This window comes from Sceloporus undulatus, chromosome 2 (genome assembly GCF_019175285.1).
Source record: "Sceloporus undulatus isolate JIND9_A2432 ecotype Alabama chromosome 2, SceUnd_v1.1, whole genome shotgun sequence".
NCBI lineage: Eukaryota > Metazoa > Chordata > Lepidosauria > Squamata > Phrynosomatidae > Sceloporus > Sceloporus undulatus.
Window position 1 is genome coordinate 244450357 of NC_056523.1, and position 27728 is coordinate 244478084.

The 27728-nt window shown below is 39.2% G+C and overlaps 1 protein-coding gene across 7 annotated transcripts in view; it reads right to left on the reverse strand.

Moving 5' to 3' along the window:
- Positions 1–27728, reverse strand: part of CEMIP2 (cell migration inducing hyaluronidase 2) — a 76986-nt gene that overhangs the window by 17804 nt on the left and 31454 nt on the right. For 6 of the 7 annotated variants that reach the window (XM_042449157.1, XM_042449156.1, XM_042449153.1 and 3 more), the window contains 11 exons: positions 25391–25557; positions 22915–23103; positions 16921–17090; positions 13301–13510; positions 10727–10932; positions 8679–8748; positions 6618–6746; positions 4232–4320; positions 3331–3462; positions 1870–1905; positions 1217–1372 (listed from right to left, as the gene is read on the reverse strand). In XM_042449157.1, the coding sequence (XP_042305091.1) occupies positions 1217–1372; positions 1870–1905; positions 3331–3462; positions 4232–4320; positions 6618–6746; positions 8679–8748; positions 10727–10932; positions 13301–13510; positions 16921–17090; positions 22915–23103; positions 25391–25557 (1554 nt within the window). The other variant, XM_042449159.1, reaches the window with a different exon arrangement.

Sequence of the window (27728 nt, forward strand, 5' to 3'; positions counted from 1 at the left end):
AGACATTCTGAAGCAGCCTTTAAATGGCAAACTGCACCCTTGAAATTTTGTGGGTAGTACGGTGGACCCTTGTTATACGCTGGGGTTTGGTTCCAAGATCCCCTGTTTATAACAAAATCTGTGAATGCTCAAGTCCCATTAAATATGACATAGCAAAATGGTGTCCCTTATAAAAAATGGAAAATCAAGGTTTGATATTTGAAATTTATACTTTTTTGGAACATTTTCAAACTGTAGATGCTTGAATCCATGTATAAAAAAAATCCGTGTATAAGAAGGGCCGACTGCATTTTCTAATTTGTGGTTGATATTTTTTTTCTTGAGGAGGTTCAGAAGGAAAATGGGAGACTTAGATAATTGCATGTAGCATGGGAGCCACATTTTGCCCATCCATATGCTCAAGAGACCAAAATGCAAGCAGGAGACAAATCTTTTGGGTAGCACTACCCAAAGAGAATGCCTCCATTAAAAAGATCCTGTTTTTAGTATTTGTTTACTGTACCGCATGCTTCAAAAGATTACCTTAAATTGTGGTGCAGGAAATACATAATATGAGGCAAGTTACAAGGGCACTTAGAAATTATCATGGAAATTAACTGAAAAGCATAGATGTAATAGGGTTACATCAGCCATAACAATCTTGCTGCCTTGGTTGGCACTAACTTCCAGATCATTTTCAAATACAACCCCATGCAAAACACACTGCAGTAATTCCAATGGAAGTGTGGATAACTGCGGCAAGTAATTTCTTTCAAAATAATGTCACTGCCAGTGTTATCAGTCAAACCAGCAAAAGCAATTCAAATGAATTTACAACCACCTGGGCCCAACCAGACACTTCCTCCATAATAAGATTGAATCAGCCAAGAAAGTGGTTGGCTGGACTTGTCCTGTCACCTGGTCCATAACCTGAGGCTCAGTAACTGAAAGTCATCCAACAAAATGTGAACCAGAAGCTACTCTGGACACTTTTAGTAAAGGAACTTTATTATCTGTGGAGTTCAAGTTGTAATGGGTGCAAGGATTTTATTTGGATTGTGCCTTGAGAACTTATCACAACATTCCACTACTATATGTCCAAGACTAGGGGATAACATGCCTCTAACCACCCAGAAAATCTTAGCTGGAAGAAACTAATGGTGGATGAGAATTCCCTCTTTGCCACTATCACAACCAGAGAGTTGGCTTGAAAAGCATACAGACACTGTATACCTACCGATTTCTAGGCAGAGCACGAGTTTTATTGTTTACTCCTCCAGTGCCCCAGTATTTGTTTTGGCCTCCTGCATTGCCATAATTCTTGCTTTCACCAACAAAGAGGGAGTCTGAGACTTGCTGGCTGGAGCCTTCATCACTTGGGAAGCTTCCATCACTATCAAAAATAAAGTCAGAAATCATATTCAGTAGTAGTTGTGAAAAAGCAGAAGTTTTTTTCTACATGACTTTCCAAAAAGTGGTTAACATTTTGTCATTTTGTACTAGGGCTTCTTTTTGCAGATGTGTCAATACTGAGCTGTGCTTGTGAAGACTCTAGAGGTCAGGTTTGCAGCATCACTCTGCTCTACTCCCACTCGCAAAAGCTTTCCATAGCTTTTGTTGTGTCTTACCTTATCCACAGCTGTCAGAACATCATGAATCCCCACACAACCATGAATGTTAATTGGTGACCTTGGGTCAGTTATTGCCTCTCAGTTTAACCTACTTCAGAGGGTTGCCATGAGGATAAAAATGGGATCCTGTATACTATATTAAGTTCCCTGAATACACACGCACACACATATATAGAAAAATACATAAACAGATAAACAAACAAAACTTCTAAATAAGAATGACTCATACCAAACAATAAAATTAAGACCAAGCACTAACCTGGCAAAGGTTAAGCCTATTCCATTGTCCGCAAACCTAGGAGAGAGGGGAAATACATATTTCAGAAAAATGCTTTGATCACCTAAACATCAAGGGAAAACACACACACACACACACACACACACACACACACACACACACACTTTTAACAAGGGATGCTTTAAAATACCTATTGTATTTTAAAGAAAAAACTTTTGCAGGGGCCTGATCCAGATGGGAAGCATATCCCAAATAAAGGCTCTTTTCCAACCTGCTAAATAAAGTTTCCAGTTTAAAGCACATCACTTTAAAAGTGTGTCAATAATCCTGTGTGTTTGTACACTGTGCCCTCAAAATGAGCCACAGAGCAAATGTTGTATTTGGATGGGACATACCAGCTATAGCACAACTAACATTACAAATCATGCCATACTGATGATGTTAGAGCAGAGCAAATGTTTAGGGACACTTTGAACCCCTAGGCAGATGTATGCCTGAGCTTGGTGAAAGTAGAAACTAGAGCTTCCAGGTTACACAAACAGTGACTCTGACTGCCATCACATCTTGAGGAATAGAATTCTTCATCAATCTGCAGATCTTTCTGCTCACTGTCTATACAGAGGTCAAGAACTAAAGATGTGGGCTGGAGCATGCATGAGTCATGGTCATCTTTTCTATGCCTGAACAGGGCTAAAACTACATGGAGTTACAATTAATAAAAGATGTTCTTTGTTGAAAGCAATATGAATACTTCTTTTCAAAGTAAAGCTGGCATTAATATCCTGATCTGATGTATGTTTACTGAGAAAGAAGTTTCTTTGAATTAACTGGTACTTAATAGCACTCAAATATTTATTATTTGTTTTGTTTTGTTTATATCTTGCCCTATGCAAAGGGTTGCAGCATACAGTGCAATCTTGAACATACCTTCTCAGAATCATAAATTCATAAAGTACGGTAAGTGTCACTGAGGTCAACATTTATTTATTCCCAGGTATGCGTCAATAGGACTGCAGACTAATTTCTAAGGTTTCAACTCTATGCACTTTTGCCTAAGAGTAAACCCAATGGGAATTACTCATGGGAAAACATCCATAGGATTGCATTGCTTGCAAAATGAGAGAAAAACAAGAACAAAAATAAACCGCCTAGTATAAAAGCTATAAAAAAATTACAGGAGCTTCTTTCAGAAGTCTAGAAGTAGCTACAATGCTGCTCTAAAGGAATGGGGACCTCAACTCATATCTGTTTTGGAGTGTTTCCAGAATTCCTGGGTGAAATTCCCATCCAAGGCATTCTATTTCTTCACAAAAAACAATGAGTCAATAACTTAAGGGTATCGTAAATGAGTTTTGATATTGTTATCTTTAGATTCCCAGAAATTAATAATAATACAAGGTTGTAGTGGTTCAGTCTGCTCTTTCAGGTCTGTTCAGAAGAACTATAACAAAATAAAGAAGGTATTTGCACTTGGGCACCCACCCAGAGTTCTGAATTATGATATCCCCTCCTCTGATCCAGGCCCCATGGTCATTGTTTTTATAAGCGATTAGCCGGTCTATGAGAGCAGCAACACGGGGTTTCTCTGGATTTGCATCTTGGTGTGGTCGAAACCTTGTAAAGGAAAAATAAAATGAGAAATAACTGTATATATACAAATCTTCATACACTTTTATAGTATCAAAACTACTGCTGAGCACACATATTGAAGAAATCAGCTCTAGAACAGATAGTATGTCTCAATGGGTGGAGGGGGCTTGTTCACACTGGACTTATTCAAACCTGCGCCAGAGATGGAGAACCTGTGGCCCCATATTTCCTGATTACTAATAATGCAAGTTGGGGTTACTGGGAGTTGAAATCCAATAACAAGATTCTTCACCCCAGCTGAAAGCATGACTGATTTCCTGGGAGACTTCTACATTCATCTCCATCCACTTTTGAGTCTTCTATCTTTTCTATACAAGAAGGCAAGAGAGCATAAGAGAACTGGAAGAAATTACAGTAATTGCCAACTAACTCCTGTGTGCAGAGTTTACTAGTCGTTCTAATGGCTCTTCACAGAGACTATAGAATGATAAACAGGTGTGCAGAGATATAGTACAATGTGATCTAATGAAAAATCTGTGTCTTTGACAATGGTAGCAGTTGGAACACTGTCCACTTTTATTCACAATAACAGATAGAAAAGACTCAAATGTAATCAAACAGTCATATGGCAGACTTGTAAATGCACTTGGATAATTGTCTTAGGATGGTTACAGGAGGATCATGAAACTTGTTGACAACTGTCCTGTTCTAAGGCAGCCAATATACAACAAACCAGAATGTTAAAATATTGATTATGTCAATTCTCAGGAATCATATGGGATGTGTTTTGTACCTTGCATTATTGTCCAATGACAGATACTCCCTTTTATCTGTGGCACTTGCATTGGTTGTTTTAACACCTTTGTCAATAAATAAACCAGCCTGTAATACCAAAAAAGGGCAAATTAGCTGTACATATAATCAGGACTGTGTGCACATACCATCAGATCATGATCTGTTTATGTGCTTATCCTTTTCCATATACTGTACTTGTGCCTAAAGTGGCACACAATGTAAAATAATAAGAAAAGGAAAGAGGGCCTGGAATACATGAAGCTTTCTCAGATAAAATAAAATAAATAAAAAAGTTCTGATTTAGAACAGAAAAATCTCAGAAAAATACCAAGAAGCCAAAAGGTAAATGTGCTAACATTCTCTCTGAGCTGCAGGCAAGGCTAGTGACAAAATATCTTTACTCTAAGAAGTTCATACAAAGTAATAGGAATGGTCACTCTTGGTATACAATGGAGAGTTTTCTTGGACTTGTAGAAGGGGAAAGAAATCAGCCCATACCAAATAAAAACAATGCTACCAAATAAAAACAATGCTAGCTAGTCATTCGGTGTACCAGCTACAATATGCAACAGGCTGCTGTTAATAGTCAGACTGGACTGGTGATAGCCCTCTCTTCATTTTCGAATTGCCATTGCTCTGGCCTCTCTGTAAGAGAAGAGCAGCCAGGCACAGCTGCATCATACTTTGACTGCAACAGCTGGTAACAGGCCCTCCCTCCATGCTCCAGTTGCCATTGCTCTGACCTCTGAATTCAGAGATTTAGCCATGTTAGTCTGGAATATCAGTATGCAAAGGAATCTTGCAGGGCCTTTGAGACTAACTGTGCGAAAGAAGTTGTAGCATAATCATCCAAGTCTATGCAAGCTTGTGCTACAACTTATTTTGCATAGCTATCAAAAGTATTGCAAGATTCCTCTGGCCTTGAGAGAAGAGCAGCCAGCATCTGGTGAATTTACTCCCCTCCTCCACTGTCCCCACCTTTTCCATGTTTGTCCAACTGTATTTGGACTGTAAGCTTGAGGGGAACGAACTGTCAAATTAGTGATCTGAAAAGTGATGTGAGAATCTTTTCAGCTGAAGGTTAGGGCATAAATTTGTGGTTGTTATGTGCTTTCACATCATTTCAGACATATGGCAACCCTAAGGTGGACCTATCACTGAGTTTTCTTGGTAAGGTTTGTTCAGAGTGGGGTTATCTTGGCCTTCAACTGAGGCTGACAGAGTATCACTTGCTCAAGATCACTCAGTGGGTTTCCATGTTGAGCAGGGATTTGACCTTTGCCCTCCAGAGTTGTAGCCCAATGCTCAAACTACACCACCAGGCTGCCTCTCTAGGATAGCAAACAAACAAACAAACAAACAAATAAAATTTTGGTTAATATGTCAAGTGAGGGACAATGGATAAGGTCTGAGAAAGTAAGCATATATTCTTTCTATATTCAAAATCCACTTATGCATGTCTAAAATAAATCTGAAACCGTTCTTTGGAATGACTACAGTTGGAAAGGAACCAAAAAGTTGCTGGAAGAACATAAAAAACTAACTGGAAAGATGACAACAACTACAAAGGATTATTCCACTGCCAAGTTATAACCAAAAAACTAAATTAATCATAGTTAGTTTTAAAACAATAACAATGACAGTAACAGTAACAACAATGAAAAGGAGGAAGAGGAATTATTGGGTAGTGTTGTTCTCTGTGCTTTCAGGACTGTTTTGAATCTCTGACTACCAGGGCAGTCACTCTTAATGTTATGATCTGATAGCTTGCAATGATACCAGATTGTATTACAAATCTGTATGAATTAGAAGAAATGACATGACTTAACAGAATGTGTGTTTCTTTTTCTTTTCTTCTCTTCTTTTTCTTCTCCTTTCAAATTCTGCTCAATTAAAAGCTCCTGGTAATAATTACCAGAACATGTGTAAAAACGAGAACTCAGGAAGGTTATTTTTTTGGACTACAACTGCCAACCTTCCTCAGCAAGTGATGATCATAGTGGCTGGAGGATTTTGGAAGCTGTAATACAAAAAACTAATCCCCAAGCTCTAGTACAAGCATGTGCTATTTGGAAATACAAAGATTTTTTTTCCAATGTGTATATAACTACAAAAACGTATAGTTCTTAGGAAGCCTCAACAGCACAGTTCATCATTGGTATGCATGTATCACACAGTAGCTTGAGTAGCAGAATTGTGGCTGCAATCCTATACATATTTAGTAAAGAGCAAGTTCCATTGAAATAGTGGGACTTCCTTCTGCCTAAACAAGCACAGGAATGACATGTGGGTTAAACTGTGGCTGTATAAATGTAAGCCTCATCTGTTTTTATTATAAACTGCACATATACAGAATTCACAACTCATGACCTTGATCATTTTACCTTAAAATTTGAGTGAACCTTGTTGTTATAGAAAATTCCTAGTGGTGTAAGTTCAGCTTTGGTTTCAGGAAATAATCCATGAGACTCTCCTGTGGGTACTTTGTGAAAAATATACCATATTCCAGCATCCTTGAAATAAAAAAAAGGACAAAAAACCTTAGGGATGGATCTTTGTGGAAGCCAATTCAGTGACATCATCATAATCACTACAGCTTGGGTTTATCCCCCAAGAATCTGTATAGGGAAATCAGTGCTTTTTGACTTGTTCATAAATGATCCAGAATTAGCAGAGGGGCAATAACAAGGCTAACTGTGCATGTCAATAAATTATTCATGATACTAAAAATTAAGAGACTAGGAAGTACTGGGGAAAGGACACTAAAATTATCAGAGCCCCACAGGGAATAACAAAAATGATTTGGGAAGGAGGAAGAATAGAAAAAAGGGGAACCAAAAGGGGGGCATGAAAGAGATTTTACAAAATCCTCCCCTCTTTTCAAGACTCCACACTGACAAGAGGAGGGAGTTCATCATACAACATAGTTACCAACTCTGGAATTCTCTGCCACAAGTTATGGTGAGAGCCTAACTCTAGGAGATTTGAAAAATTCAAGGAGAAAAAAATATTAATGGTGGTAAACATTAATAAGAAGCTAAACGGAAGGCTGATGTTCTAACTGAGTACCAGTTGCTGAAGAGCACTTGAGAAATGAATTACAAAGTGCCTTTAAATATAACTTTTTAAAATCTAATAACGAATCTTTTATTACTGCTGCTTCTGTTCCTGCCACTCATGGTGTCCCATCCTGTTCCCGCAGGCAGCTAACATCACAATATTTTAGAGTGTCATATATAGAATGGTATATAAATGTTCAAATAAAATTAATATATAATACTACAATCATCATAAAATGCAGAGCATAAACAGAATTAAAATCAGATTTATTAAAGTATACTAAAATAGCAGTTACAAGAATTTCTGCTATCACAGCAGAGACATTTAACATCTACCATATATACTCGACTATAAGTCAATCCCATGTATAACTCAGGAGGCAGCCAGGCTGGGGGGAGGCTTGGGGGGGGGACGAGTGCTGGCTCTTCATTCTCCACTCCAATTTGGCTGTCATCCATGGGGCAGCCATAGTGGGGATGAGGCTTGGGGGGCCAGGGCTTGCCCTCCATTCTCTTTCCCACCTTGGCTGTCCTCCATGGTGGGGAAAAGGCTTGGGGAACCACAAAAGAAAAAGGGGACAAAGGGTTTTGATTAAGCCTTCCATGCTTAGTTTTGAGCAGAAGAGGAGAATGGATTCACAAAGCCCATACTGTGTTGTTGTTGTTAAAAAAAGAACACATGGGTTGTTTTTAAAAAGAACACATGGATTTGTGACTTTCTTTTCAGCCTTTGGTTGACCACTCTGGGAAAACAAAATGGTGGCTAGATACATCTTTGATGCAGTCAAGCACTTCCTCCCTTATCATAGGATTTTTTTTCAATGCCCTTTTAAGGGTTTTTAAGCATTTTTATTGCACATATTTTGGTTGTTCCTTTTAGAAAGTAAGCATCACCTTCCTGCTCTACTATAAGACAAACAGACAGTGGCCCTGGGAAGCTTTCCCCTCTTATCGCCCATGCTGAAGTGACCAAACACTGCCTTGCTGAAAGATTTAAATCAAACTTTTTTTTAAAAAAACAACCCCTCAATTCTACTTACATGTTTTTAAAACAGACATTCTTAATTAAAATATGTTCATGAACAGAAAAATACTGGCAAAGAGAAAAAGGCAATTTTGTAAATGACATCATTTCTAATGTAAAAATTTCTGAACAGAGAGTTCAGATCCTTTTATTCGGGCATGGCTGTAGGGTAAAATTTTGCATCAGAAATTTGTGATACCAGTTTAAATTTGTAAAAAAGGGACTCTCTATAGGACAGTCCCCCCCCCCAAAAAAAACCCAAAAATGCTTTCTTCCTCACACATTTTAAATTATGTTGCTGTATTGTAAAAAAGAAAAAGAAAAAGAAAAGATTAGCTAATGCAGTCCACCAGACACCTTACCTGTGATCCTGCAGCTACATTATTTATAAGGTGGTTGTTGGGATGAGCAATCCAAAATGTTGAAACAGCCCTGTAACAAATAGATGAAACACACTGAGTTATTACATGTGGAAATCTGTCAGGATTCTTTGCTCTGGTAAGAAGAAAGAAGGTATTTTGATTTAAGCAACAAGATATTCTTGGAAGGTGAAGGCTGTTCTTCATACATCCAGTTGCAGAATTTGAATGTGCATCTAAACTGTAGAAATAATGGAGTTTGACACCACTTTTGCTGCTGTAGCTCCGTGCTATGGAATCTTGGGGCTTGTATTTTACATAGTCTTTTGCCTTCTCTGGTAAAGAGTGTTGGTGCCTTACAAAACTACAGATCCCAGGATTCTGTAGGATGGAGTCATGACAGTTAAAGTTGTGTCAAACTGCATTATTTCTACAGTATAGATGCACCCTAAAAACAGTGCATAATGAGCAATTTTCTAGCAACAAACTGATATTCTTATTAAGGTTTTATGAAGACACTTGCTTTTCTAGATGGTGCACTGAAGATTGTTCCCTGGAATGAGCAGAAGCACAGAGGAGAAGACTGGTGTGAGAGGCCTCCATGCAAGAAGGTGTTTCTGAATTGTGTTCATGTCTGCAAGTTGAGTCTTTTGTTATTGTTGTTTTGCATTAATGAATTGTGATCTCTGTTCTGATACAGTAGGCCCAACTATCTATGGAAGAATCCTTCATGAGCAAAAGTATTCTGATTCTCTTGTGGGCTGGGAAATATATGGCATATCTCCTCTCTTGATTGAACAGGAAATGCCAGTATGTACAATGTCCTAAACATAGTTCTGTAGATGTATGCAGATTGCTTGGTAGTGTCAAGAAGTGATATTTGCTTAGTAAGACTCTTCACATCGGCCACTTGATTCAAATTATGGTGAGATCAGAAGCAGACCTCCAATACATGGGACCTTTCCAATTCTTCCATTAGCAGGAGCAAAGGGAACAGCTGAATTGCCAAGTGTCTGTTCTTGCTTACATGGCTCCTTGGCAGCCATGTAATAGTTGGCGAGGCCCAATGTATTGAGAGAATCTTTCTTCATGGGGAAACTGATATTTATGTCCACAAAAGATGTCTGTACATTGTGACACTTACAGCACTTTAGTAAGATGTATATGTGTATGTGCACATTCATCCAGCAATAAGGTTAATGTTTTAAATATTATTTAAATGTTTTAACTATTTTTAATCATGATGTTAAAAGAATATTGTTATTTAATCTTTTTAACTTTTGTAAATGAATGTTTTGGCTTAATCTGTTTTAAATTATTGTAAACCATCTTGAATTCTATCTTCAAAGAAAATCAGGATATACATTTAATTTTAAAAATAATGATGAAGGGCCTGAAGAACAAATGACACAGAATTTGAATCATACCTAGAAGAAAAGACAGAGTCATCCTGATCTGTGTGTGTATATTTGTCTTCAAGTCACCTGTCGACTTATGACCAACCTATGAATTTCATAGGGTTTTCTTACAGGGGGATGAAAACACTTCTCTATACATTAATAGTATTTTTCAAAAGTGTTCAGAATAGCATTCCCCCCCCCACCCTAAAGTAGAAATATTGGCTTGCCTCCAGAGAATTCATGAGCAAACAGAGATGTAAAACTTCCAGAAACTTTGATGCCATATGGTTTTTTTCCTCCTCCCTATCCTAAGTGAAGCAACAAGTGCATTTGGTAACATGTCATGTGTTCTAACTACCAGTACTCAGGAAGCAGCATTTTGCAACAGCTGAAACATCTGAACCATCATTGAATGCAACCCAACATTGATATATACATCAACCTGGATGTCACCACTACATGAACAACAGAAATACAGCCTCTCTGGATCAGGTCACAGTTAGCAAAGGCATTGGTACCCTAAGCTGGAAAAAGCAGTCCTGGCCATCACCGCCATGCCAAGCTTCCCAGGAGCAATGAATCCAGGAGAACTCACAGACTTGTTTCCTTCATTTCTTTTTTAAACACTTCCTCATTTAGCCCACTACTCACATGCAGTCTGTGGCTGGTACTGGCTCATAATTCCCATAGACATGATCTCTGATGGCTGTGCACATGGTGCTATTTCTGTCTGTTGGAAGCAGTGTGCCTGGTTTGGTGACTAGCCCCAGGTTACGAAACAGCGTATTTCTCTGTTCAATGCCGTCCTCCAAGAAAAAACAATGGCCCAGTGTGTCATAGCCAATGCTGTCTTTTATCTGCAGAAATACAGTTTTGTTATGTCATTCCCACATGCCTATATACAGACTTGAAGAATGCATTACATTGTTACTAATTTTGCACAGCTGCAGTAAGAGAAGAGAATTCAATGTTAGCAATGCAATTATAAAATAATGACCCATAGAGAAACACACAAATGCAGATCCTTTTGAGATGAGCTCAAAGTTCAAATTCTGGCTGGATGTACAGAAGCAAAAGTATTATTACATATATTAAGAGGTCTGTCTACAGACATTGTGCAGTAATTGCTCGGGGAAAATTCATTTTAAATGGCATTTTAAACATTCTTTTAGAACAATTAGCAAACAGAAAGACTGGCCAAAGCTCAAATACTAACCTGATACTTTTATAACCTTAATACTAATGGTGACTGTGGGAACAAAGTCACTTCTGGCAATCCAAAGTGGTGCCTTTCCAGTAGTAACTATGCAGTTTGCTTGATTTTAATGGTTCTATGCAAACTCTACTCCCATAAGCAGGACTGGAGAGTAGGAGTAAGGAGTAAAGGAATAAGAGGTTTTTAAAGGAATTGGAGTAGGAGTAACATTAAGAAAAAATCTTACTCCAGAGTAGGGCAAAGAGTAACCCCAAATCACCACTACTCCCCAGTCCTGCCCATAAGTAGTTTACCTAACATGGTTAACACCTTCCTGCAATACATAGTCACCACTTCATACAAGCAACTAATAAAACAGAAAAGTGTCCTCAAAGTTTAAGTAGCTTAAGGACAACCAATTGCCAAGCTGGCAACTATTCATCAGTCAGCAAATGCTAGCCCCAACAAACAACTCATAATACTTTTAGAAACTGCTAATTCTTTGCTTAGGCAAAGTTAGTTCTTGGCTCCTCCTGAATTCTCTTGACTTGGAGCAACAATGGTGTGCTTACAAAGTCTTGTAGTCATGATGATCACATTTTATGGACTCCCAATATCAAAGATAACCATTAGTAAGTCCACTTCAACCCTCAATCGAGACATTACAGTAGGAGTTTCCTACTTGCTCTTTCCCAAATGCACAAATGTTTCCATTTTGGCAATAAGCCTGATTAATATGGTTGTCCCAAGTGATCCACAACTTCATTTAAAAAAAAAAAATCTAAAAATTGATCATTTGCTTTTATTATGTGAATCTGATACCTGACAAAAGGAATTAAATTTTAAAAGGTGAAATCAAATGCCAAGTTTTGCAACGGGTAAAATGTCTTTCTCATTTTTGAGCATGGTTTGCTTACGATTATTTCTCTAGGTGGCTCAGTTTAATTTATTTATTGATACCACACCATGCTGACTTCAATGAAAAATCTGTTTGGATCAAGTAAGGCAATCCCGATGGGTATCCAATGCTTGGACTGAAACATCTAATATGTATGCATGCTGCCTGAGAAATCTGGAATTATTAAGCTGGAAACTATTCATTGAAAAGAACAAGATGCACAGAAAACAGAGAGGCGCATATGTATAGTTCATTTATGCTATTTAAACATTTGCAGCAAATTTAATATTTTTAAGGAATGGGAATCCAGCAATAATTACCCCGTCCCAGGGATTCCTTAAAATGTCATTTCCCTTTGGATGACTGATTTTCAATGTAAACCATTAGTTAAGACCAACCATTAGAAAAACATGTATTGGTTGTAACTCTGTCTTATCATTATTGTGCATGTGTAACAGTGCAAAGCTACACTATGCAAATGTATATTCAGCTAGAGGAATAAACTACTTTATTGTTTGCTTAGATCAGATGGCTTCATTTTAAACTATGGTTCAATACTGCAATATGTAGCAGCTAAGTAATGCAAAACATTGGTGCAAAGACAATGCTAACCATGATACAGTCCAGTCTGAAGAAGAATTTAATTGAGGGAGCTTGTACTTGGGTAGAGGAAGAAGGACAAAAAGGGAAAAAAACAGGAATGAGGGATTGATTGTAATTTATCAAAAAGTGTTGTTATGCCTATAACTCACAAGATTTTAAATCAAGGCTACTGTTAACACCACAAAAGGTCAAAGGGAAGTCTTCCGAGGGTCTAGAATGTCCAGTTTTATAAGAGGAAACTTGAAGAATAATGGACCCAAGTTCTGCCCTCCATAAACGGAAGAAGCTGATGCATATTTTTACCTGATTTTTTGGAAGACACTCTCTCTTACCCATACCTCATCCTATTCAGCAAAAAACAGCCCCCCCCTCCAATCTTTTGCATGGGGCTTGTGGAGCTGATGTGGGAAGATGGGCTAAGAAGGTCTGTTTCAGTCTCTTCAGAGGATCTAACCAAAAGTATGTTTATTCTTTCCGACTCCCATTTCAAAACAGTAATTTCAGACTTTGCATTATTCATTATTCCTACCAGCAAGCCATTTGTTGCATGAATGGTAACACATCTGGAGAAACAATGATGAATTGAGAGGCCCTCTACGTAAGTCTGGTAGTTATACCCTCCTTTCTCATCCACATCTCCACAGCGGTGAAAGTGAACAGGGTAAGCTCCATGCACCTGCTGACCCATTTGTTTAAGTTCCACGTAGGACAAATGAACAGATGTGAAATTCTTCAGAATCTGAAAAAAGCAGAAATGACTAATTCAACCAACAGACTGTAAACTGCAGGCAGACAAGCTGTTACTGATTTAACAAACTTTACAGCAACCATTTTCGCTGGATACAAAGGTAAAAATGCTGAAAACCAGTTTAACTTAAAAACAATAGGCTGAGCACATATTGCAAATTAATGAAATCACAAGTCTGATCCCCATGAGCTCTAATTAAAAGGATCTCAAGGAATATCCATGGGCAGAGGTAGAATATACCTCTCCCCTGTCATGGATGCATCCCTTCCTGATTAAGGTAGGACTGAAGGCCACAAACCAAAAACCCCTCAGGGATGGAAGACCTATTAGGATGGTCCGTCCTCGAAAGCTGATGGAACCCAAAAGGTTCCAAGAAGCCCTAGGGGGTATTATGGTTGAAACAATTCCGGGTCTATCGAAACCCTGGTTAATATCTGGAATAATAACTTTACTGGGGCAATAGACACTATCCCTCCCGAGTGTCCTTTCCAGTCCGCTCCTAATAGAAAATCCTGGTATACGGAAGATCTCTGCCAGATGAAGCGGGATGCGCAACGACTAGAACACCGCTGGTGGAAACATCAGCACATATCTGATAAGACACTCCATGAGAACATGTTACGTTCCTACGGAGTGGCAATTGATGCAGCAAAGAACTCGTTCTGTGCTGCACCGATTGCATTGGCGGAGTCTCGCCCAGCAGAGCTGTTCAGGGTGGTTAAGGAATTAACTCAATTACCTGCCACCCTGAACCCTTTATTAGAACCAACTACAGCCTGCTGCAATGCTTTTAATGACTTTTTTCCCTGATAAAATCTCTCAGATAAGGGCTGATCTCGACACTGGCTTTTTGACAGAATCAATAAGAGAGGTATTCAGTAACTCTGTAAATAGGATTAAGCTGGATCACTTTGAGTTTGTAGATACCGATGACGTGGACAAGCTCCTTGGAAGCGTAAGGAAGACTACATGCCCCCTTGACCCTTGCCCTTCTTGGTTGACTGTACAGGGAGGAGATGCAATAAAAATATCGTTACAACTTATAATAAATGCATCCTTTCGGGAGGGAATATTTCCATCTACCCTAAAACAGGTGATAGTGAAGCTGCTCTTAAAGAAACCCTCCCTAGATCCCCTGTTGAGGAATAACTATAGACCGGTCTCCTTATTACCATTCTTGGGCAAGATGATTGAGAGGGCGGTCGCCTTCTAACTCCAAGCTGTCTTGGACGAAGCTGATTATCTGGACCCATTTCAAATTGGCTTTAGAGCGGGGTGCAGAATTGAGACGGCCATGGTCGCCTTAGTTGATGATCTCCATCTGGGCATTAACAAGGGAAGTGTGACCCTGTTGGTGCTCTTGGACATCTCAGCGGCCTTTGATACCATCGACCATGGTATCCTTCTGGAAAGAGAGTTAGGTATTGGGGGCACTGCGCTCCAGTGGCTACGATCCTACCTCTCGGGAAGGTTCCAGATGGTGAGGCTGGGGGACAGTTGCTCTCGTAAAAGAGAACTGACATCTGGCGTACCTCAGGGCGCCATCCTGTCTCCCATGCTGTTTAACATTTACATGAAGCCACTGGGACAGATCATCCGGAAACATGGAGCACGGTGTTATCAATACGCTGATGACACCCAGATCTATCTCTCCATGAATCTGAGTGACACAGTGACTAAGGAAGGCATCTCTCCTCTAGATGCCTGCCTGGGGTCAGTAATGGGCTGGATGAGGGAAAACAAACTCAGATTAAATCCAGAGAAAACAGAGGTACTCGTGATAGGTACCCCAAGTCCAGGCAGGGAGATTTGCCATCCAGTCCTGGACGGGGTCACACTTCCCCTAAAGGACAAAGTTCGCAGTTTGGGAGTACTCCTGGACTCATCCCTACAGTTATAATCTCACGTAGATGCAATGGCCAGGAGTGTTTGGTACCAGCTTCAGCTGATACGCCAACTGCGTCCCTACCTGGACCGAAAGGACCTTGAAACTGTAGTACACACACTGGTAATATCTCGCTTAGATTTCTGTAACAGGCTCTACATAAGGCTACCTTTGTACCAAGTTTGGAAGCTTCAACTAGTCCAAAATGCAGCAGCCAGAGTGGTCACTGGAACCTCAAGGTCAGAGCACATAACACCTGTACTAAAATCTTTACACTGGCTGCCAATTAGCTTCCGGGACCAATACAAAGTGTTGGTTATTACCTTTAAACCCCTACATGGCTTGGGCCCGAGTTACTTGAGGGAACGCCTCTCCCGACATAATCCGCCCTGCACTCTCCAAACATCTGGGAAGAACTTAGTTGAGCATCCCAAGGTGAGGTTAACAACTACTCACCAAAGAGCATTCTCGGCTATGGCCCCAAAGCTTTGGAATAATCTTCCGGAAGAGCTCCGACTAATTTGTACCTTGGATGCTTTCAAAAAGGCGTTGAAAACTTAACCGTATATACTCGACTATAAGTCCACCTCACGTATAAGTCGAGGGCAAGTTTTAGGACCAAAATTATGGATTTTGCTATGACCCATGAATGAGTCGAGGGTTAAAATTTAGGGGCATATAGCAAAGGATCTAGAGGATGACGCAAAGCAAAACAATGTCAAAGAATTTACAAAATTCCAGCAGACATAACTCTTTGTGCTTATTCTTAAGTCTGGATGGATAAGAGAGCAGGGTGAACCAGTGCTTCACATATGCTACTCTTGCTTTTCATCAGGAGATGGTTCCTTCTTTTAAATAAGAGTTAAGATACAGTACTTACATTGACCCGTGGATAAGTCGCTTCAGGTTTTCGAGGTCAATTTTTTGACCTAAATTTCTAGATTTATGCATGAGTATATACAGTACCTCTTCCGGCAAGCATACCCCCCTGATCTTTTATAGACCTGAGAAAAATGCTATCTCTCAAACAGGAGTCTACCTCAGGATGTCAATGAGTTTTTATATTGTATTAATTGTTTTTAGATAGCACATGGTTTTAGATTGTGATTTTAAATAACTGTTATTAGTATTATTGTTGATTTGCATAATTTGACTGTAATCCCACTTTGATCCGTCGGGAGAGGTGGAACAACATAAATAGAACTTCTTCTTCTTCTTCTTCTTCTTATTATTATTATTATCACAGCTGGGGATGCTGAAAGGCCTGTTACCATTCAAAGTGGTAAAAGTAGGTTAGAACTGGACTTTTGTATAAAAGTAGCTTTGCTGGTTCACAATATATCAAATAGTAGTAATAGTGAATTACCAGGCTTCTGAAACCTCCTGTTGCTCAACATCTCACAAAGACTGTATACAAAGGAAAGACACTTCCATCATCACACCAAATCTATAGGAACAAAAGCTACTGGTTACACAACAGGAAACTGAGAGGAAAAAGCCAGCATGTTCCACCTACCTTGATATGTCCACCAAAAGTATCATAATTGAAGAACCGGCACTCTTTACCAGTATAACAGGAATCTTCCATCTCTCCCTTTATTAAAATGTTCCTGGTAAGAACTCCAACCTCAGCTCTCATGTCCACTCCATCAATGATTTCTCCTATATGATGGAACTGAGGAATTTCTATTTCAAAAAGAAATCACATGAAAGGAAAACAATACTGTCAGTTCTTCACTATCACAAATATAGACAACCTGCTAACTTCTGTTAATCTCCTTTCCAAGAATTTGCTCTTGGTTATACAGTGTTTAATACAGAATTGGATCACTCCATAATTGGTTCACAAGTAATCTGAAAAGAGAATGCAACACAACTAGTCAGGGAAGAAGCCCACTTAAGGGCAATTCCTTCTTTAAAATTTGGTTTATTTTCATCTTTGACATCAGTAAAAGTGGAATTGGGGAGTCATCCTGCAGCATCTCATGTATCTTTTTGGATAGCAACTGTTTTATCACCTATTTTGTAATTAATGTTGAAAGAGAAGTCTGTGGGGGAAAAAAGATCTACCAGAGACATTGATATGGCTGGGATGACAATCTTGATTTTCTTTCCAGTTTATACAACAATGATATATGAAGAAAGAATGGCAATTTTAAAGTCATTTTTTAAAATACTTTAAAAAAGAGGAGTGGAAGCATTTGGTTTCAGTATTTTTGGCTGAAATTTCCCAGAGGATGGTACTGGGGGACTATTGTTCAGCCTTTGGGCCATTAGATTGTGGGTCCACAGGGGCCAATATTGTCCCCTATACTTTTTAATATCTATATGAAGCTTCTGAGCGATGTCATTTGGAGCTTTGGGGTTGGGTGTCATCAATATGCTGATGATACCCAGCTCTAATTTACAAATGGTGCCATTTGTTGTCTGGATGCAGTGAAGGACTGGATATGAGTGAATATACCAAGGCTTAATCCAGACAAAATTGAACCGCTACTGGACAGTAGGAAAACCAGTCTGGGATTGGAGTCACAGCCTATTCAGGATGGGGTTGCACTTCATCTGAGACTGTAGTCAAAAAATCAGAAGAAGACTAGGACTTGAAAGGGCACCTAGGAAGAAACTAGATAAGACCCTCAATTGTAAAGATATATTAGTGATAGTCATCTTGGCTTCCATGGAGATTGTCCATGCCATTGTATTTCCAGTTTCTATGTGTGGTTATGAAACCTGGACAGTGAAGGAAGCTGACAAGAAGAGAATCAACTCATCTGAAGTGTGGTGCTGTAGGAGACCTATGTGGATATCACAGACTGCCAAAAAAAAAAAAAAAAAAAAGACAAATAAATAGGTTCTAGAACAAATCAAGTTTGAGCTCTCCCTGGAAGCCAAGATGACTAAAGTGAGACTGTCATACCTAGGCCATATCTTGTGAAGGCATGACTCTCCAGAAAAGACAATAATGCTAGGTAAGGTAGAAGGCAGCAGGAAAAGAGGAAAACCACATTACAGGTGGATAGGTATGTGTAAATAAATAGACAGACAGACAGACAGACAGACAGACTCACTCACTCACTCAGGGAAGCCACGGCCTTGAGTCTGCAGGACCTGAGCAGTCCTGTTCATGATAGGGTGACTTGGAGCTTCCTCATTCATGGGGTGGCCATAAGGCAAAATCAACTTGATGGCAGTTAACAAGAAATACATGGCTTTGCCGTGTAGAAAATGTATATTTTGTATGAAATACAAAGATTACAGCGCAGATGTATTGGCTGGTATTCTATTCAGTAACTATAGGATCTCTAACTGGGGATGTCTATCTCTGCCAGACCCTCTGTCACTATAGTTGCATCTGACAATGTATGGTTGTTAGCCATTATTTTTTGTGCAGAAAACTCATACAATAAAATTACATATAGTATTTCTGTATAGGAATCAACCTACAGCGGAAGACTTTTTATTTTAACCAAACTGAATATAACTTTAGATTGGGATGGGCAACTGAAGTAGTAGGAGCACAGTTTTCACCCTGGCAATGGGTCTTACTATTGCATTTTATCTGAAAATGAGACTGGAAGTAAATGTGGGTTGCCTCTGGTTTGCGTTTATCAGTTTGAGGGCCACAGGTGTATGCAGAGGAATGGAGCTCAGGCAATTTTTCTGAGGGGTGGAGCACAGCTTTGGCATGGCTTCCGGCCTCTTAAGATGTATGTGTCATTTAAACAGCATACCTCCAAAGTGACCCAAAGCAGCTTTATTTTGGCCTGTCTGTTTGGGCCCTAAAAACAATTTTCCCAGTTAAAGATGACATCACAAATTACTTTCTTCCCAATTCTGAATTTATGCACGTTTAAAGTTTACTCCAGAGGTTAGAATAGGAAGTTCTCACTAGACAAGGAGAGTAAGTTAGCAACATTTATCTATTTCAATGCTGAAAAGACAAAACAGCTTTATAGGTCTCATAACTGCTGTAAGTAATCATTCAGAGCTAAATAATATGTTCAACTGTGTAATTACTTTCCCACCATGTTTCTAATCAGTATTGTTTTCATGAATTCCCTTATTTTTCCTTCTCTATTAAAAATGCAAACTGTTTCCATCTCAGAGGGGCCTCTATCCATTTTTTCTACTACATGATCAAACATTTTTCACCAACATGTGCATCTGCCATAGTAAATATTTTACTAGCATACAGGCTACATGGCATGGAAAATAACAGTCAGATGGTGTAACTAAAAGAAGAAATTGTACTGAATGATATGTAACCTTTAAGTTACAAATCATTCTTCCTGAAACTTTTTCAACTGACTATGTAAGTCTTGTAAAACTTTATAAGAACCACAGAACCACAGAGTTGGAAGAGACCATATGGGCCCCCCAGTCCAACCCCATTCTGTCATGCAAGAAGACACAATCAAAGCACTTCCAACAGATGGACATCCAGACTCTGTTTAAAATTTCCAAAGAAGGAGACTCCACCACTTTCTGAGCTAGCGTGTTCCACTGTGGAAGTTCTTCATATTTAGGTAGAATCTTTTTTCTTGCAATTTGAATCCATTGCACCCTGTCTTAATCTCTGGAACAGCAGAAAACAAGCTTGGTCAATTCTCAGTGCAACATCCCTTCAAATATTTAAACATGGATATTATGTCACCTCTTAACCTTCTTTTCCTCAGGCTAAACATACCCAGCTCCTTAAGTTGCTCTTCATAGGGCACTGTTTCCATATCTTTCACCATTTTGGTTACCTTCCTATGGACACATTCCAGCTTGTCAACATCCTTCTTGAATAGTCGTGCCCAGAACTAGACACAGTATTCAAGGTGAGATCTCACAAAAGCAGAAGCAAGTGGCACTATTACTACCCTCAATCTAGGCACAATACTCCTATTGACACATTGGCTTTATTAGCTGCTGCATCACATGGGTAGGTCATGTTCTTCTGGCCACATACAAAAAAGCCTATGGTGTATTGGGACCAGGCTCAAAGGGTTGAAGCCTTAGTCACTAATTAGCAGAGGCTATGACATCATATCCCTCCCTCACCCAGATTCCGCTGTTCCTTCTAAGTTTAGCTTTAGTTCTCATGTTAGTCCACATCCTTCTTGAATTGGATTTTCCCAGAAACAACGTATTGCGAAATTCCGCTGTTCCTTCTAAGTTTAGCTTTAGTCCTCACATTAGTCCACATCCTTCTTGAATTGGATTTTCCCAGAAACGATACCAGCCTATTGTATTCCAAAGTATTTTGGGGTGGAAGATGGAGCAAGGACAGCTAGAATGGTACTGTGGTTGGACTGTTGGACTACCATTCTGGGAGACTACAGTTTGTACAGCCAAGGCTACCTAAGTGGCAAATCATATTCTCTCAGCCTAAGAGGAAGGTAATGGAAAACATCCTCTCAGTAAATCTTGCCAAGAAAATCCCATAATAGGTTCACTTTAGGGTTACCAAAAGACAGAGTTGACTTACAGGCACATAATAACAACGGGCAAGACCCACTTGCTTTGAAGAAGAAGAAGAAGAAGCAGAAGAAGAATCTGGTAAAAACAAAAACTGCTAAAAATAACTAAATATGTATACAGATAAACAGAGCCACTTGCATTTTTAGACTGTTCCTAGGGGTGTCACTATCAGGACAGCTGTGATGAGGCCCTACTCTTCCAATATAGCTTTGCTAATGGCTACTTCATACTGAACTGTTCAAGAGCCATAATTTCCAACCCCCAACATATATTCCGTGCAAATTGTTTCAAACAAACTTAACACATAATTAACTTGTAGTACCATGCAAACCTAAAATGAAAATAAGGGATACACATTATGTAGACTGTAGTTTAATGTAGAAAGACACTAACCCGCGATGTTTTAACAGCTCAAGTGAAGTTGATTTGTTGCACCAAAGCCCAGCAAGACTGTACATGCCTCAGAAGTAGGAAGGGATGAGGCTCTTGACAGGTTTTTGGAACTGTGAAGGAAACTGGATATTAAAGGAACAGAAAGCTGAGGAACTGCTTCCATATGGGAATAATTTGCTTGTTCATGAGAGAGAGAGTTGGCACAAGCTTTCTGCAGATGCTGAAGTCTGAGGACTTAGAGAAGCAGAGAATAAAATTTCACTAGTAAGATGAAGAGGTCTGTATTTCAAGCAGAAGGGGCAGCATGCATAAAATGGAGATTTTGATTGATCAGTATCTGACAGGAACATGGTGATTTGAAAAAGCGGCAATTTACTCCTATCCTCTTGTCATAGCTGGATTACCTCCTACTGATGTTTAAACTTTCACAACCTTTTTGATCTCCAGAATAATAAGGGACCTATTAAAATGGTCTGCCCTTGGAAGGTGAAGAATTCCTATAGAGTGTAACGGTGTCTGGGGCATCTTCCTGCCAGTGCAGAAGGTGGTTCTGTCAAAATCTGGTTATTCTGTAGCAGCTGAAATGATCAAGCTATCCCTCTGAGCAGTCTAGATGCCTCCTAGGTTTGCAGCAAGGTGGAAAAAGTGAGGACAGTGGGCTTTGTGAAGCCCACAAGTCTGTTCATTACACCTACCAAAAACAGGAAAAGTTTTTTAGCCCCAAATACCTCCTAAACACATGTGATTCTCTCATCATTTTAGCCTTCTGAAACTTTAGTTTGTGAACAGCCTGAACAACTTCAGTAGTTGTGCAGTACAGAAATGTAAGGAATTAATAAAACAACTGTGGTTCATGAAGAAAAGAAATGTGACCCTGACCAGTTTATTGCAGTGGAGAGATACCCACCTTTTGTCTGCAATGGGAAAAACCAAATGGTTTACCAAGTGCCCCTTGTAGAAATGGCACCAATACTACAGGAGAAAAGACCAAGAATACAAAGAAATGATGGGTGTCTGCTTGGCTTAGAAAGCAGTCCCGACACAGCTGAGTGCAAAGAAAGTATTTAGGAAATCAGTCCATAAAAGGGGAAGGACAGGTTGCTTACCTGTAACGGTATTTCTTCGAGTGGTCATCTGCGAATACATACAAATGGGTTTCACTGCGCAGGCGCAGTGAAACCCATTTGTATGATTCGCAGAGACCACGAAGAAGAAGGACAGGTTGCTTACCTGTAACGGTATTTCTTCGAGTGGTCATCTGCGAATACATACAAATGGGTTTCACTGCGCCTGCGCAGTGAAACCCATTTGTATGATTCGCAGAGACCACGAAGAAGAAGCCATTATTAATAAAAGAGGAAGCTTCAAAAATATGAACAAAACAGATTTTAACTAGATGATATTTATTTCACATCATGGGATCTGAAACTTTCTTTCCATAAGCCTTCAGCTGATAAAGACAATGGTGTGCATGTAATATCAGAGTCAAACAATGATTTTAGACAGGAATAGAAGTTACATTTGCTGAAAAAGCTAGAAAGTCAGAGGACTAGAAAGACAATGCATTAAAATCAGACAGGAGGACCACAAATCATGAGGAAATACAAACCTTGCAGTACATGTTTATAATTGCTTCTCTTCCAGCTCTTACCTCTAACTTTGACTTGGTATTTGTTGCATTCTGGACAAGGAAGCAGGCTGAATTCTTCTGCCTGGTACATAGAATAATCAGTACTTGCGACAACAATTTGGTCTTCAGGATTCCACATACTAACATCTTCTGAGAGATCCAGTATCACTCCATCCACGGCTTCAATCTGGAAACCCCACTTTGGAACACCTTAAATCAGTAAATATATCATTCTCCTGTTGATTTTAGGTATTTAGAACCTGTATTTTGACATGGTTTTGACAAATATACTCATAACTGTTTTACATAAAACAATTAAGTACACATTCAAACCTAATTTGCAAGATCAAAATTCATCACATGGTGCTAAAGGTGGCATCCACTGCCAATGAACAGAGTGCCAAAATGAAGGTAGGATTTCCTTTACATGTAGGAGACTCCCAAAATTGTATATAAAAAAGGACATATTTAATTAATTTATTTATATCCCACCTTTCTCTTTACATGGGACCGAACTCATGGTGAATTACAACATGGGGTGGTGGGAGCCAAACCATTTCCCCCTGATAAATGCTGTATAGAAACTATTATATGGAAGCTATTAAAAGACCTGCCCCTAATTAAGCAGCCCTTGGGGAAGAGCAGAGTGAATCAATTTGGTGGGAACCATCCATCAATCAGCTGCCACGGATTGCAATTGAAGCCCTCAGTTCCTCCCAGTTATTCCAAGTGGTCTCCCACCTTATCCTTCAGGCCTATTTAACCACATGAGTTGCTTAGTGGAGTTGTTCCTTAACATGTGACTGAAGAGAGGCAATTGTGAACTGGCTTCATAGTCAGCCCCTGAAAATCTCTCCTATTTGTCTCTGTGTAGCACTAAAGTGGTACGAGATTCAGTTTCAATGTTGGCAATACAGCATGAGGAAGAGAGCTATATCCTTCTTCCCATACTGTCGTGATCACATAAGGAGTCTCTTTCATTATTCTCCTGCAACCACCATTTCTCTTTTGTGTGTGCATGTGTGTGTGCACACAAACAACTGCTTCACTTGGGAAAAAGGAGAAATTAAGTTCCTACCATATGTCCTCAAGAACCCCAAACTTCTTATTTATCATTACAGCAGACCCTTAGTATCTGCTTGGGTTTGGACAACCTCTATTTTAACCCGTTTTCCAATATATTTTACTGTTGTGTTTTAACAAGTACCCTTATTATTGTTTACTTTAGATTGTATGCCTCAGGCAGGTCTTTATTTTTAAATTAACTGATTATGTACAGCGCAGTGTAAATTTATGGCACTTTATAAATAAACTATCATCATCATCATCATCATCATCCTCATCACCATCATCTAGGCTCCCCCATAGATACTAAAATCCATGCTCAACTTTCATTAAATACAAAGGTGTAGTAAAATAGTGTTCCATACATTAAATGGCAAAATCAAGGTTTGTTTTTTGGGAACACGCACGCACGTGCGAATACTGTATTTTCAAGCGGTGGATGGCTGAATCCATGGACAAAGAATCCATGGATACGGAGCGCCGGCTGTATTTGGAAATTAGAACAAAGAGGGAAGAAGAGCTTCCATATCATAACTGGGAACTAGGAAAGAGAAAACAAAGCTCAAGGATTACTGAGCATCCTCCAGCTGAGCATCCACATCAGAAGCACATGTTCTCTGACAAAAATAGATGTTATTGCTTAATATAGATAAAGAAGTGTAAATTCTATATTGGCCAGGTATCAAACATCATTAGGGATGAACCTCTAGTTTTTCTTGTATTTGCCAGGCAGCTGTATAACAACCTTTTTTTAAAAAAAATGTTGGATGGACCAGAATAGGAATGCATTTCTTTCTAAAATATATTTGGTGCCAGGTAATTACTCTTCCAGTACATTAAAGACAGAGTTGCCAAGACCACAGTTTCCTTTTCCTGCTCAAAGCTAAGAAGGTGGCTAAGGACACATTGCAATAGCTATACTCTTCTGTACACAAACAAGTATTTCTTAACTAACTTCAGTTACTGTGGCTAGTAAACACTTTAGACCAAGAATGTATTTTTTTACTCTGTAAAAGCTACTAGGCAGTTTCTACAGAAACACCTTTCTAAGGTACATTTTAAAAGTTTTAAAATGTTATCTTGTAAAGAAACCAAAAAGGAAATAATGCAAAACTGTAACATGCTCAAAAGCATGAGAACTTTTACCATTAGCAGCAGGCCAATCTATGCTTTCATCTCAGTATCTTTTATTATCTGTGCCTATAAACACAGGGATAGAAAAATATAATCTACATTTTCTTTAAATCTGAATTTTTTTTACTCTGGAGCTCATAGAATGTTTGGCTTCAAACCAGATCATAACACACATGAAACACACAGATGCACAGCAGTAAGGTATGGTTGGAGCTAAGCAGTTCCAGCTGCAGAAGACAGATGAAAATGGTTTCACTGCCTGGTTTTGTTTTTTAAAAAGAAGAAACTATACACTTACCATCAATCCACTCACTGAAAGCTCTCACAGCAAACCTCTGGCCATCCAGTGTAACAAATTCTCTTTGTGCAATTGCTTTGCCTGTATTATGGTTTACATAGTCTTTCACAGACTCATTGCAAGACAACTGTCCACCACCAATTACGCCAACTAAAGCCCAAGCCTGCCTGTAAAGAATAAAACACAAGAATAAACACAAAGTCTTCCTTAGAACACAGCTTTTTAAAAGTAGCCATTTGTTTTTATTGTGGGTGCTGTAGTCAACTCCAGCTTCTGGCAACCTATCCTAGGGTTCTCTTGGCTGGATTTATACAGAGGAGGTTTGCCACTGCATTCCTCTTGGGCTGAGTGTGTGAATACCCAAAGGTCACCCAGAGAGTTTCCATGGCTGAGCGGAGATTTGAACCTCAGTCTCCCAGAGTTCCAGTCCAACACTCAAACCACTATACCACAGTGGCTTTACAAAAGTAAAAAGAAAACACAGGTTGAGCCTCCCTTATCCAGAATTCTACAAGCCAAAATAATCCAAAAACCAAAACCTTTTTCACATGATTTTGAGACAGTGACATCTTTGCTTTCTGATGGTTCAGTGTACATCAACTTTGTTTCATGCACAAAATTATTAAAAATATTATGTATAAAATTACATTTAGGCTATGTTTATAAGATGCATATGAAACATAAATGAATCTTGTGTTTAGACTTAGGTCCCATCTCCAAGATATCTCATTAAGCAAATATATGCAAATACAGGTATTCCAAAATTAAAAACAAAAACAAATTGAAATCCAAAACACTTCTGATCCTAAGCATGTTGGATAAGGGAGACTAAACACCTATTGCAATTTTGTTGCTGTTAACTGCCTTTGAGTTGAGCTTGACTAATGGCAACCCTGTCAATGAGACGTCTTCAAGCCCCCTATCCTCTACCTCCCTGTATTCCTAAATTTAAAAAAACAAAAAGCAAATCTGAAATCCAAATTGCTTCTAGTTCCAAGCATTTTGGATAAGGGAGGCTCAACATGTATTGCAATTAGCGCACTCCAATATTAATGTGTGCCAATAAAGGCACCAGATCCTGTGTGATCTTGGAAGGGTCAGCTCTGGTTAGTACTTGGATGGAAGGCTACCAAGGAATAGCAAGTGCTGTAGGTAATCTTTCAAAAGACACAACTGATTTGATTGATGACCTGAAGGCGCATGCAGTTGCGCGCGCGCACACACACACACACAAAACTAATGGGGAGAGGAAAGATTGATTTATTGTGTATCACTTACCAAGTCAAACTTGATCAAAATTTCCTACCATGGTAGAACTTAAATGTGGGCCTCTACATCTTTCAGAAAGCTCTTAGATGGGCTTAAAATGAAGATCAGAGGGGAGGGAGTGGGTAGTAACAGTGCCCAGAGCCTTGCTGATAACAGATTGCCAAGGCTGCAGCTGGACATTTTAGTAGGCTGGCATACAGCCTTCATTGTAGACACTCCATAAATTACTTGTTCAAGGTCAGAAACCAAGCCAAGATCCACCTCTGCACTTTCTTCAGTAACTCCTACCTTGAAAAACTATACTGCACTGACACTGCATTCATGCCTTTATGGTTACTCCTCATTTTCCTCCTATTAGCTCTAATCTAAGCCAGCCCTGAGTTGACAGCACTGAAGCCAAGGGATTTCATTCTCTTCCTACCACCCCTCTTTTCCTTCAAGTTGCATGCCAACTGGTATCAACATTTCCAGCAATTATTTCATTTAGGACTTCCAAAACTGGTGAGCTAAATTTAAGGAGCACAAGCATATCCAAGAAAGCTCTTGCTTCTTTTTTAAAGCACTCTGTTATGTGTGCACTTTTAAGAAAGCATACAGAGATACTATTTTAACAAACAAAAAAGTTACTTGTATGATGCCAAATACATCTGTATCACATATAGACCAATGCTATTTATGCTCAAGAATTTTTGCTAGGATGCCTACCCCGAGGCCTGGCATTAACCCAACATTTCCTCCAACATTTCACAGATAAAAACTGGGACATGTGTGGTCAAACAACATCACAGTGTGGTCAAATTTGAAACAAGTTATTACTCATGTCTAGAAATTTTAGTCAAAAAAATTGACCCCCCCAAAAATGGGTCAACTTATCCACATGTCAATGTAAGTACTGTATTTTAACTATTATAAAAAAAACAAACCCACAATCCCCCTCTCCATCCAGCCTTTACGGTGAGCACAAGCATTTATGCCTGCCAGAATTTTGTAAATTCTTTGGCATTGTTTTCCTTTGCTTCATCCTTTACATCCTTAGTTACATGCCGCTAGGTTACCCTTGATTTATCGA